This window comes from Ursus arctos, unplaced genomic scaffold (assembly GCF_023065955.2).
Source record: "Ursus arctos isolate Adak ecotype North America unplaced genomic scaffold, UrsArc2.0 scaffold_12, whole genome shotgun sequence".
In the NCBI taxonomy this organism is placed as follows: Eukaryota; Metazoa; Chordata; class Mammalia; order Carnivora; family Ursidae; genus Ursus; species Ursus arctos.
In genome coordinates, this window is record NW_026622786.1 from 29,868,315 (window position 1) to 29,882,745 (window position 14,431).

The 14,431-nt window shown below is 38.7% G+C and overlaps 1 protein-coding gene across 1 annotated transcript in view; it reads right to left on the minus strand.

Moving 5' to 3' along the window:
• Positions 1–201: 201 nt before the first annotated feature.
• The window catches only part of RPAP2 (RNA polymerase II associated protein 2), an 85,662-nt gene continuing 71,432 nt past the window's right edge, over positions 202–14,431 (minus strand). Inside the window, exons 12-13 of the mRNA XM_026497615.4 lie at positions 3,120–3,271; positions 202–635 (exon numbers count right to left, since the gene is read on the minus strand). Coding sequence (XP_026353400.2) covers positions 3,130–3,271 — 142 coding nt within the window. The 3' untranslated portion in view covers positions 202–635; positions 3,120–3,129. The remainder of the gene's footprint in view (positions 636–3,119; positions 3,272–14,431) is intronic.

The window sequence follows — 14,431 nt, forward strand, 5'->3', positions numbered from 1 at the left end:
ACTTGCATGCTTGATAGACATTTTGAAAAAGCTGTGTAAATTCTAGAGATTGTCTCTTTTGAAAACTACAGTTTCGGTTTTTTTTAGTTCTTTCAGTCCAGAAAATTCTGGGATACTCCTGTTTTGGACTTGTAAGATTAACTACATTGCTCAGGACCATTTTATAGCACAGTTTCTTTAATGACTAGACTTCCAAAGGGCTTCATCTTAGATTGTATTTATTGAACTCCTTACTGTTGTTTAGAATCTAGAGTTTAGATTGTGAGGCCAAAATGGGAATGTTCTCAAATGCTTAACAACCAATATGATGGCTGGAATCATCCAGAAGAGGATAAGGTCAGTATTTATTAAAGTTTCAACTTAAGACTTCAATTTTCATTTTTAAGTAAATAAAAATACTATATCGTACAACTAGGGATACAAGGACTTGGTGATCCTGGTTGGAAAAATGGTTCTCTATCTAGGGGAAGTCACTGTACATTAGGGACTGGGAAGCAGGGGGCTGAAATCTAAGGAGGGAAAGGTCTTCCTTGGAACAAAGCTAGTTGTCAGTTACTATCAGAACATTATTGTAGCTAGCATTCCAGAAATGATGAATAGAAGTTCATCTTCTATTTGGTCTTCATTGATTATACCTGTGAAGCAAAAAAGACAGTTTGAATAAACACCTGAAATATTTTACTAGCTTTTGGGAACACTGTGTGTTGTCTTCCCAATATACATTGCATTTTTTCCTCATTATGTAGCAATAGTGGTTTATGTGGAATAGACCCAACTCACATTCAGCTTAAGGGAAGGCTGAGATGGGTCTAGGTCGGTAAGAAAATCCTCTTCTGTCTCCCCTATCCCTTGTCAGGATGCTTGGGTTAGTTTATAGCAATCCCATGGGCATGTGGATTGGTTCAGGGGTGCCCTCAATTAGTGTGAAGTTTAAGACTCTTACCAAGACAGTGGAACTACTGAACAATTTTGCCCCTCAGTGTCGAAGATGGCCACCAATGATCCTTGTCTCTAGTACTCATGTAGTCCTTTCACCTTGAATGTGGGGTGGACTTAGTGATTAATTTCTAACTCATCATGGAAAAAGTAATGGGATGTCACTTCTGAGATTAGTTACAAAAAAGCTGTGGCTCCCATCTTGCTCACTATGAGGGTAAGGCACATGACAAGTATGAAATACACAATGCAGAGGTCCCTGGATGACAGCCAGTGAAACACTGAGGCCCTGAGTGCACCAGCCTGTGGGGAAGTAAATCCTGCCAACAACCACAAGAGTGACCTTAGAAGGGGATCTTCCTCTACCTGGGCCTTCAGATGACACTGTAGCCCTAACAGCTTCACTGCACACTCACGAGAGACTGTGAGCCTGAGGCCCAAAGCTACACTGTGTCCAGGTTCCTGACTCCTAGAAAGCGTGAGATAAAAAAGTCTTTGGAGTAACTTGTTAAGCAACAAAAGATAATTATATCATTCTATCATAAGAAAAGCTGGATTTTTAAAATTTGCAACTGAAAACATATTAACACAACCTTTTCAATATTAAATTACTACTAGCAAGTATATTAGACATTAGTCTTTATACACATGTAAACTTATCATTTACAAAAATCATGTAAAGAGAAAAAAACTACTCACAACTATCTTTTTCTCATAGGGAAAATTATGTATGAGGGCTCAATGCATTCAGAATGTCTTATAATATTGACAAAGGTTTGGCAAAGGTTTACCTTTGATGATTTACATAGTTTGTGTGTGTAAGTAAACAGTGATCACAGAGGAAATGTTTTTTAAGTCCACTTAAAACATCTATTGGTGTGAAAAGTACTTTTGAGGATTTTCAACATCTGTTTACATACAAGTTTTAAATATGTTAATTAAAATGATTCTTGGTACTATTCATTAAAGCAGATCAGGAAGGACCACTAGTTAAGGCATTCGTCTTTATCAATTTTCTGTATCTGAAGCTCCAACTTCACTACTTTCTTAGAAGGGCCTCTGAATTGATGCTTATACAGGCCAATCTGAGCTCACTCCCTAAGTAAAAGCTTGTGTTTTACAAGGTCCCCAGGGGAGCAGGGTCATATGAAAAGCCGGTGGGTGTAAATTAGGAGGGGGTGACAGTGCTGACTCCTTGTATTCAATTTGTAAGCATGTTCAATAAAGGGCTGCTGTTCTTTCTTCCCCGCCAAAATTATTCTCTCAAATATCCTTCTCATATATTTAAAAATGTGCTTGAAGAGTTTTTTGGTTCTGTTTTTACAAAAAAATAAAATGATATATATCAAATGTGTTTCTGCAAAGTAGACAGGACTGGAGGCAGAGTGAGAGGTGGATTTTCCTTTTCTAAATTACATATGCACTTTTGTATTGTTCACTTTTTACAACAAGCTTGGATAATTTAAGAAAGTTAAAAAAAAGGAAAATGTTCCCTGGGAGGGTCTCACTTGTAGTTTCAGCTGAATTTCTTCAATTATAACATTAAATCAATACCTATCTGAGCACTTGAGAGAGTGAAGTGAGAAGTAAGCAGAGGAAAGGGAGAGAGGTATGCCGAAGGTAGGCTGAGGGAGGGAACACTCTGATAGTTGAGAAAGAGGCAAGAACCTGGGAGATGAGGGGAGGGCTGTGTGCCCAGGAACAGGGTCAGGATTCAACAGTGGGACTTACTCATTCACCTAGTTATCTGCCCAAGAGATGACTAAGGTAGTGACTGGGTTGGGGATGGTTTCCTCGAAAAGGGAAGTAGGATGAGGATGTTCTCAGTGGTTGGCTGCAGTATTTAGGTTTCTTCCCAGGAAATAGCAATTTGCTTCAACCCCTAAGATGGGACATGAGGGATGGTCTAGGTTTGAGTGTGAAGCTGGTAGGAGGGAGTTTTCTGGAGTACCACAAACAGAACTAACTGCAGTAACCTATAAGAAGGAATAACAACAAGGACGGGGCAGAAAGTAACAGGAGTGGACAGAAAGTGATAAGGCTGCTGAGAACTAAGGGATATCATGTTCTTCCTTAGCAAACTGAGGAGATCTTAAGGTCTACACTTGGGTTTTTAAAATTTTGAATATGAAAAAAAAAAGATTCCAAACAGGCAACAAATGAAAAAACACAATCCAACTCACCACTCTGTGGTTAACAACTGGTTTTAAAAATGATGGTTAGGCTTTCAAGGTCTTCATTCTTTAAATGTAATTCTTCAAGCAAAGTCTCTATAAACTGTGTAAACACCACATTTTCCTGAGAATGCTTCTGAATGCCAAGAATTGGGGTCAGTCTGAAAAGACCAAAAACATTAAATGCATATCCATGAAATGACTAAGGGGCTCCTGTCTTCTACAGAGCAGAGGGGATTTTTGTCACAGCAGAGAGATGGAAGACTTTCTGATTTAATAAAATTCCCAGAGACAGAAGGCTTTACTAATAAAGGGAGAGAAGAAATCTCAGGAAAAGAATGAAAGATCAAACATATTATTAAGTACGGAAAGAAACCTAAAAGCCTCAATCTATAATATGTTCTTCATTATGCCAGGAAAAGCTACCAAGTTCTCAGAAATGAAAATGAAGTCTTTCCACTTGGGGAAAAGAGGCCGTGGAAAGAAGCTTAGAGGTGAGAACTAATTTAAAATCATACTGAACGTTTATATCACCTGAGTAAAAGAAAATAATAAATGATAAACAGGATTACCTTTTGGATGAAACCTTAACATTTTAAAACACTAAATAGATGAATTCCGTCTTATACGGCACTTAATATAATCTTCTAAAGAACACTCTGCTTCTTTCCCACGTCACTTCCAGTAAATACCCCGAACGATTGATTGCATATCATATTCTCAAAAGTAATTTTCAATGAAATGTCATTATTCACTTTTTAAAAGTCATGCTTACTAATCAAAGATTAAATGATTATTTTCTATAAATTATATATAACTATATATAATAATTATGTATATATTATGTATAATATCCAGAAAGCATTCTTCACAGAGCTTTTTAAGTTATATTTCTGGAAAGCTTTTGGAGAGAAAATTCTTTTATCCTCAGAGAGTCTCATACTTACCACAAAGGTCTTCCAGATGCTTTTTTAACACTGGTCACTGCCACCAGGCACATCAGATATAAATAAAAATAACCCTCTGATTTCAATCAATAAAGCTCAAGGAATCAGAGTGGAGCAACCCCACAGTACTGAGTGTGGAAGAGGAAATGCTACTTTCTCAGAGATTTCTTCCTTGCTTAGCTATCTTATACAGAAAGCAGAAGTAAAAGGAAATATTTATCACATTGTCTGAAGACAGTTGGGACTTGGAGGAGGTGGTAAACTCTCTATATACCTCAAGGTGTCTTAACAAGAACTGGAGACTAGGTGACTTCAACAGTCCGGTGAAATCCACAGAATTCTACATGGGAAAACCAGTATAGTGTATTCCTCCCCCCCCCCCTCCTGTATTTCTTTACAGCTGGAGAATGCAGTACCAGGTTTTCACATTTTAATGAGCTTTGTCTGTAGATATTCCCCAAAGGTCGTTAAGAAACAGGATAACACAAGCTTTCCACTGCCAAGGCCAAGCTGGCCACTTGGGCAAACCTAGGCATTCGTGACCAGTTTTTCCTGAGGCATCTTCCTACAGGGAAGGTGGAACCCAGAACTCAACTCTGGCTTTTCCCATATGAATGAAATTGCTCTTTCCCCTCAATAAGACCAAAGTTAGTGGGGACTGGATAACTTCTGCTAAAATAAAACCAAGAAGAAGTCAGAGAAGGTAGATCAGTTCTGTCAACTCCATACAAACGTAGCTTTTGCGTCTATTTAAAAATGGTACTTGGCACATGCAGAACAATTTCTGACTTTCACAGAGTCTAGTATTTGGTTCAAAGTCTCAATTACTTCTCAAAGTGCCATTAGTATGTTTTTAACTCTCAAATTAGAAGTAAATGGTGATAACTATTTCTCAACATACGTGCCCATATGAGAGCAGAAAATGAGAAGATTAAGAAGCAGCTTTTAAGAGAATCATGCTATCAAGTGCCAGGGTTATAAACAATATTTTAGGAACAGTGATACTTCTCTAGCAAACTTAGAAGTCTAAAATTATAATAACTTCATTATGTGTTCATAGACACCTAAAAGTTTTGTTTATATAGAAGGAGGGAAGAGAGTGATGTAGAAAAACCCTCAGCTCACCTCCACAACACAGTGACTCTATGCCTACACGTCGAGCAATTCCCCCTGAAGAACTAAGGGCTGACTGAACAGGGACAGAGGGAACACACAGAGAAAGACAGGAGAGATGGAAACATAATAACAAGAATCCAACCACTCCCCCCCACACCCATCTTGCCAACTACAGTGGGGAAGATAGTGCTAAGAGACCAGAAATACAGCTCAGCCCTGTGGCACAGAAAAAAAAGATGCACTTTAAAAGGGCATCTAGAATATAAAGGAACCAGCTCTAGAGCATCTGAAAAAGGGCAGGGAGCTGCTAGAACACTCTCCCTGGGTCCCAGGTACTAGCCAGCACCATTGTTTATATTCCCTGTCCACCCTGATAGCACAGACGCGAGCAGGGTACAAGCTGGCCTGCTGCTTCAGTCAGCCTCAGTCCCCTAGACCACACTAGCCCCATTGCCCTGCTGCACAGGAAAAAAAAGGCTGTAGATTAAAAGAACATCTGGAAGATAATTGAATGAGCCCTAGGGCATCTGCCAGAAGGCCAGGGAGCTGCTGGGACACTACAGTATCAAAGGTGCTGGTGAGTACCATGGTTTATGTCCCCCCCCCCCCCCCTTCATAGCACAGAAAAAAGCAGGATCTGGGCACCCTAGCCACCTGCTTCAGTGACCCCGGGGCCCCTAGCCCACACCAAACCCAACTGCCCCTAAAGGTGGCCCTCCAGCCCTTACCTGCTAGAGCTCTGTCTCCCTAAGGTAGCCCCAGTGCGGTGCACACTAAACCACCCATGGACAGCACCCACTACAGCTCCAGCTGTCTTGCCAAGGTAACATAGGCACAATCCTTGTGCCACATCCTAGACCTGTACCTGCTTCAGGTCTAGATAACTCACCAGGGCACCTACTGCACCAAGTGGCCCAGGACCTCCCAGCCCATACCTGCTTCAGCAGCAGCTATCCTGCCAGGGCGCCCAAGTGCAGAGAGCTCTGAGACCTCCTGGCTGGCATCTGTCTTAGCTCCAGCCATCCTGCCAGGGTACTCTCTGCATGGAGTGCCTTGGGACCCCAGGGCCCACACCTGCTCCAGCTCCTGCCATCCCATCAAGGGGCACTCTACATGGAGCACCATATGACTCCTAGCCCAAGGCCACTTGGGTTCCAGCTATCCTGCTGTGGCACCCCCTGCGTGGAGTACCCAAGGACCACCTGGTTATGCTTCAGCTCCTGCCACCTTGCCAGCATGCCCCATATGCAGAGCACTGTGGGACCTACTCCCACCCCTGCTGCCCGCTTTGGATCCAGACATCCCACCAGGGTGCTACGTGCCTGGTATGTTCCAGGGCCCCCAGCCTACACCTGTTAGAGCTTCAGCCAGCTAAAGTCACAGGCACAGTCTACACTGGAGATACTCCTACACAAGGCCATTATTTCAAGTCTAAGAGAAATAGCTCTTCTGCCTAATTCACAGAAAAATCAAAGAAAATGAGGACTAGGCTTCAAAGGAACAAAGCAAAATTTCAGAAAAAGAAACAGAGCCAAGCAATCTACATAATAAAGAATTCAAAGTAATAGTCATAAAGATGCTCACTGGATTTGAGTAGATAAACTCAAAACTTCAACGAAAACAAAGTATAAAGAAGCAACCACTGAATAACTGAAATGAAAAATATACTAAAGGGAATCAATAGTAGATGAGAGGATACAGAAGAAAGGATCAGCAATCTAAAAAACAGGGCAATGAAAAGCATCCAAGCTGAACAGCAAAATACTAAAAGGATTTTTAAAAAAATGAGGACAGGTTAAGAGATCTTTAGGACATCAAGTGTACTAACATTCAGTTGATAGAGGTCCCAGAAAAAGGGGGTGGGGCAGAAAATTTGCAGAAATGATAGCTAAAAACTTCCCTAACTTGGGGAAGGAGATAGACCTCTAGGTCCAGGAGGCAAAGAGAGTCCCTAACAAGATGAACCCAGGGCTATCTACACCAAGCCACATGATAATTAAAATGTCAGAGTAAAGATAAAGAATCTTAAAAGTAGCAACAGAAAAGCCAACTAGTTACGTGTAAGGAAAACCCCATGAAGCTATGAGCTGATTTTTCAGAACTTTTGCAAGCCAGAAGGAAGTGGCAGGACATAGTCAAAGTGCTGAAAGGAAAAACCAACGACGAAGAATATCCTAACTAGCAAGGGTATTCAGAATACAAGGAGAGACAAAGTCTCCCAAACAGAAGTTAAAGGAGTTCATCACCACTAAACCAGCTTTACAAGAAATGTTAAAAGGACTTCTTTAAGCAAAAAAAGATTAGTCATAATTAGAAAATTATGAAAAGAAAAAACTTCATGACTAAAGCAAACAAAGTTAATAGGTCAATCACTAAAAAAGCTAGTATGAATATTAAAACACCAAAGTAGTAAAATCATCAGACATTTCTCTAAAAAAGACATATAGATGGCCAACAGACGTATGAAAAGATGTTCAACACCACTCATCAGGGAAATGCAAATAACCACAATGAGATATCATCTCACACTTGTCAGATGGCTAAAATAAAAAACTCAAAAAAAAAAGTGCTGGTGAGGATGTGAAGAAAAAGGAAACCCTCGTGCACTGCTAGTGGGAATGCAAACTGATGCAGCCACTGTGGAAAACATTATGGAGGTTCCTCAAAAATTTAAAAATAGAACTACCCTACGATCCAGCAACTGCACTACTGGATATTTACCCAAAGATTACGAAAACACTAACTTGAAGGGATGTATGCACCCCTATGTTTACTGCAGCATTATTTACAATAGCCAAGATATGGAAGCAACCCAAGTGTGCATCCGTAGATGAATGGATAAAGAAAATATGGTACACACACACTGGAATATTATTCAGCCATAAGAAAGAACGAAATCTTGCCATTTACATCAACATGGATGGATCTAGACAGTTTAATGCCAAGCCAAATAAGCCAGAGAAGACAAATACCAAATGATTTCACTCATATGTAGTATTTAATAAAGAAAACAAATGAACAAAGGAGTAAAAAAAAAAAAAAAAAAAACACAGAGATAACCCCAAAAACAGAATCTTAAGTACGGAGAGCAAAGAGAGGGTTACTAGAGGGGATGTGGGTGAAACAGGTGAGGGGGATTAAGAGTACACCTACTATGATGAGCACTGAGTAATATGGAATCGTTGAATTGCTATTGTTATATACCTGAAACTAATGTAACAATGTATATTAACTATACTGGAATTATAATTTTTAAAAAAATAGTAAAATCAATTATATCTAAAAAATTAGTTAAGGGACTCAGAAAATAAGATGTAAAATATGACATATACATAAAACATGAATAGGAAAAATGTGCTTTTAGAATGAGTTTGAACTTAAGCAATCATCAAGTTAACATAGACTGCTATATAATTAGGATGTTATATAGGAACCTCATGTAACCACAAACCAAAATCTTTTAACAGATACACATAAAAATTAGAGGAATCCAAGCCTAAAACTGAAGAAAGCCATCAATCACAGGGGAAGAGAGCAAAAGAAGAAATGGACAGAGAACTATAAAAACCACCAGAAAACAATTAACAAAATGGCAATAAGTCCATAACGATCAGTGGTTACTTTAAATGTATATGTTCTAATGCTCCAATCAAATGACACAGGGTGATTGACTGGATAAAAACAACCCCAAAACCCATCTACTGTGCTGCCTACAGGAGACTCACCTCTGATCGAAAGACACAAACAGACTGAAAGTAAAGAGATGGAAAAACATACAACCATGCAAATGAAAGTGGAAAAAAAAAAAGCTGAAGTAGCAATACTTACATAAGAGACTTTAAGACAACGACTGTAGTAAGAGATAAAGAAAGGCATTACGTAGTGAAAAAGGGATCAATCCAACAAGAGGATGTAACAATTGTAAACACAGGAAAACCTAAATAAATAAAGTATTAACAGACATAAAGGGAGAAAATAACAGTAATACAATAGTAGTTAGAGGCTTCAACATTGCACTTACATCAGTGGATAGCTCATCCAGACAGAAAATCAATAAGGAAACAGTGGCTTAGAATGACAGAGCAGATGGACTTAAGAGATATACCCAGAACATTTCATTCCAAAGCAGCAGAATACACATTCTTTCCACGTGCACATAGAACATTCTCCATAACAGATCACATGTTAAGCCATAAAATGAATCTCAGTAAGTTTAATTACAGATAGAAATTAAACCAAGCATCTTTCCCCAATCATAATGGTATGAAACCAGGACTCAAATATAAGAAAAAAAATCTGGAAAGAACACAGACAGATGGAGGCTAAACAACAGGTTCCTAAACAACAAATAGGTCAACCAAGAAATCTAAGAGGAAATTAAAAAATACATGGAGATAAATGGAAATGAAAACACGATGGTCCAAAATCTTTGGGATGCAACAAAAGCAGTTCTAAGAGGGATGTTTATAGTAATACAGGCCTACCAAGACACAAGAAAAATCTCAAGTAAACAATCAAACCTTACACCTAAAAGAACTAGAAGACAAACGAAGCCCAAAATAAGTAGGAAGGAAACAATAAAGATCAGAGCAGGATTAAATGAAATGGAGACTAAAAAAAAAAAAAAAAAAAAAAAAAAAAAAGGAAAAAAAAATCAATGGAAACTAAGACCTGCATCTTTGAAAAGATAAATAAAATTGATAATTCTTTACCCAGATTCATCAAAAGAAAAAAGAGGACTCAAGTAAAATCAGGAATGAATGTGAAGTAAAAACAGACAACACAGAAATACAAAAGTATTGTAAGAAGCTAGTATGAAAAATTAAATGCCAATAAATTAGACAACCTAGAAGAAATGGATAAATTTCTAGGTATACACAATCTTCCAAAAAAAGTGAATCAGGAATAAATACAAAATGTGAGCATACTAATTACCAGTAACAAAACTAAATTGGGTAATCAGAAATCTCCCAATAACAAACGTCCAGGACTAGATAGATCGCCTCACAGGTGAATTCTACAAACTTTTAAATAAGAGTTAATAAAGTACTCTTTTCAAATGATTCCAAAAAACAGGTGGAAGGAAAACTTCAAATTCATTCTATGAAGCCAGCCTTACCCTGATATCAAAACTAGATAATGACACTATGAAATCTACAACTCAGTATGTCTGATGAACATGGATGCAAAAATCTAAAAGGCAATGTACTGAATGGGAGAAGATATTTGTAAAGGCTATATCTGATAAAGGGTTAATATCCAAAATATATAAAGAACTTATACAACTCAAAACAACAAAAAAAGACAATCTGATTTACAAATGGGCAGAGGACCTAAAGACAAATTTTTATGAAGAAGACCTACAGATGACCAGCAGACAGATGCAAAGATGCTCAACATCACTAATCATCAAGGAACTACAAATCTAAACTACAAAAAGATATCACGTTACACCTGTCAGATTGGCTAGAATCAAAAAGACAAAAATAACAAGCATTGGCGAGATTGTGGAGAAAAAGGAACCCTCATGAACTGTTTGGTGGGAATGTAAATTGGTTACAGCCACTGGGGAAAACAGTAAGCAGGTCCTTAAATGAAAAACAGAAATACCACATAATCCAGTAATTCCACCACTAGGTATTTACCCAAAGAAAACAAAAACACTATTTCAAAAAGAGATATGTACCCCTATGTTTACTGCACCATTATTTACAATAGCCAAGATATGGAAGCGACCCAAGTGTGCACTAATGGATAATGAAGATAGGTATGTGTGTGCATATACACACACACACCGTGGATTATTACTCGGCCATAAAAAAGAATGAGATCTTGACATTTTCAACAACATGAATGGATCTAGAGGACATTATCCTAAGTGGAAAAAAAGAAAAACAAGTACCATGTGATTTCACTTATATGTGGAATCTAAAAAAACAAAAGAGGTGTGCCTGGGTGGCTCAGTGGGTTAAGCATCTGTCTTTGGCTCAGGTCATGATCCCAGGGTCCTAGGATCGAGCTCTGCATCGGGCTCCCTGCTCTGTGGGGAGACTGCTTCTCCCTCTCCCTCTCCGTCTGCTACTCCCCCTGCTTGTGCTCTCTCTCAAATAAATAAATCTTTAAAAAACAAAACAAAGAAACAAAAAGCAGAAACAGAGCCATATATACAGAGAACAAACTGATGGCTGGCAGAGGGGAGAGGGGTGAGGGGAAATGAGATACAGTAGGTAAATCACAGGGATAAAAGGTACAACATAGGGAATATAGTCCATGGTATTCTAATAGCGTTGTGTGGTAACAGATGGTAGCGACAATTGTGGTGACAATAGCGCAACGTGTAGAGCTGTTGAATCACTATGTTGTACCATTGAAACTAACAACATTGTATGTCAACTAAACTTCAATAAAGACAAATACAAAGAAAAGATTTATATCATCTAAGGAAACAGACTCAATCCTTTCTTAACATAGTGATTTGGTCCATTTACACAAGACTGCAAATAACTACCTCCATGAGCTTGAAGGAGGAGGGATTCTAGGCCTCTGTGTACAGCACGTCGCAACGGATAACAAACTTTAAATTATAGCCATTGTTCCTCCTATATAACCTAAATGTCTCTTGCAGAATTTTATTTTCTCCTTCATGGAACTTTTTGTGGGGCAAGCTCTTAAAAGTTATTCATATTCTTGAAAATAGTTCTCAATTAATTTCAAGTCCTTTTAATCCTTCCTCATAAATGCCATCTGACTGCTCCTTATTCAGATTGGTATTCTTCCCTAAAACCCCTTCTAGGTTCTCCTTTTCCTAAAACATACTGCCCCAGAATATATTGTCCAAATTCATTACTTCAACACAACAACAACATACTTCCCACCTCACAGAAAGATACAAAATAAAATCTTTCATGTCTATGTTATCTTTGATGTACTCTCTCAGGATCTTATCAAATATCCCTCCCCCCTTTTTTTGTTTAACTGACTCCCCAGGCTCCTCCTTTCCTCTTAACTCCGTATCTGTGCACTATTAATCATGGTATGCTAATCACTTATCTCTTTAACTTTTTCATTAAGGAACTCCCATCCTATTACATACTGAAAGGGACTCAAGCCTCTATTCTAGTCCTGAAACTTGCAATAGTGACTGTTAAAGCCACAATAAACAAAACCCCCAAAACTACTACTCTTAAATAAACAATAATACACTTCAGTCGGTATTTATGTGTTTTATGTAGGAAATACCTTTAAAATAATTAGCAGAAAATATGATGGGCCATGAGTAAAAACAAAAGATATTTATGTTTCAATTATTTCTTTCAAGTGCTTTTAAGTAAGAATAAAAACCTCTAGAGGTGACACTAAAAGTATGGCTTACCACAAACAGTCTGTATGCTGGAGAATATAATTAGAAAAAACAACATAATACCTTGCAATGTATAAATCACAAACAAGAAAGGAAACTTCTCATTAAAACTCCACTGATTCAAATCTCCGTTCTGAAAAGGCAGGCAGCCTTATATAACTAATTCTTTACCACATGGTAAATGGCATGACAACAAAAGCAAAAAGCCAAGTGTCAAACTGCATCTTATTGATAAGACCATAATTTAGCTGACTGCTGCACATATGCTAGAACTCAAGAGGAGAGAATGCAAGTCAGGTTAGGACAGGTACCTTCCATTTGTTACTCCTGAGCTATCAAACAGCTGGTTAACAGGAATTATGCACAGTAGTGAGAGGACTTTCAAAGTCTGACAACTGAAATGAGAGATTCCTAATTAAAAAATGGCATTTTTGGGGCGCCTGGGTGGCACAGCGGTTGGGCGTCTGCCTTCAGCTCAGGGCGTGATCCTGGCGTTATGGGATCAAGCCCCATATCAGGCTCCTCCGCTATGAGCCTGCTTCTTCCTCTCCCACTCCCCCTGCTTGTGTTCCCTCTCTCACTGGCTGTCTCTATCTCTGTCAAATAAATAAATAAAATCTTTAAAAAAAAAAAAATGGCATTTTAAAACCCCCATAATATATCCAAGGATTTAGAGCTGTACAAACGTTTATGTCTGAAAAGTCACCTATGATTGTGTGAGTGCCTGGTTTTGTATCCTATCAACTGTGAAAGCTATATAAAGAGTTAAAGCTGTGGTTCAGTGAGTGAGTAGAGCCAAACAACTGAGGGAACTCTGTTATCCATGTCCTGGAGTGCAATCAAAGTCAGTCATGAATCTGGATTTTTATATGGCCTTCCCTCTTGTGGTCCCTACTGCTTTGCTCATTGCACTCATTCCCGCTGGAGAATACATAATGCAGCTCCTGGAACAGTGGAAATCACAGTACAGTTCAGATTACGCTTTCCTGAATAATCTGGGTGATATATGTGAAGATCACATAGGCACTTGCCTGAAATGATATAGCACAGACATCCTTCAACTCTGCCCCCAAAACTAGAAGAAAAGCAACAACTCTTAGAGTTTCTTGAGTCGTTATTGTTGATTTCCAAACTCACAGAATCAAAAATGGTAGGCTATTGTAAAATGATATTGAACGACACTCCTCAAAGTCAACACAGCCTCAGGAGAAGAAAGAGCTGTGAGAACGTCTATGTGAATAAATGTCACCAGAAAGCAATCTTCTCTTTGGTTTGGGGTTGGAGGAAGGGACAGGAAGTGAAAAGCCACACACTTTTCTGTACCTATCAGATTTGAGAAATTACTGGGTTCACACAGAGTTCTGTTGCAGTAGGGAAACCTGTACTGCTGATTACCGTGCATAAAGCTGATGAACATGCAGAGGCTGCTAAAAGAGAATGCTGGGCTTTAAAGAAATTTTTAAACACTCTCTCATCCTTCAGAAGTTAGTGATGGGAAGGAGAAGATAAGCAGCATGCACACGCACTAGGCTTGTCACTATACCAGTTAGAACAATGCTACAATACCCGACACTGGGGGGGCTTCAAATAAAACAAAAACAAAAGTCTTCTAGGACAGATGAGGTATCTTTACTAACAATGGCCTGGGTAAGTGCAGACTCTAAAAGCTGAGATTTAACTGCACAGTCTTATTTTATAAGGCTATTTCACCACATAATTTCCTTAAGTGGGATTTAGTCTCAACCTATCCGGCAAGTTTCCTTTTGACAGCTGATGTATCTGAGGCTTTGGACCGGGTAAGGGATTTATCCAGGGTCACCATGGCTCAGAACAGTGCTAAAAATGGACACCTTTATCACAAAGGCATCTTGCTTACCAATCAAGTCTCGTTGCTTCTT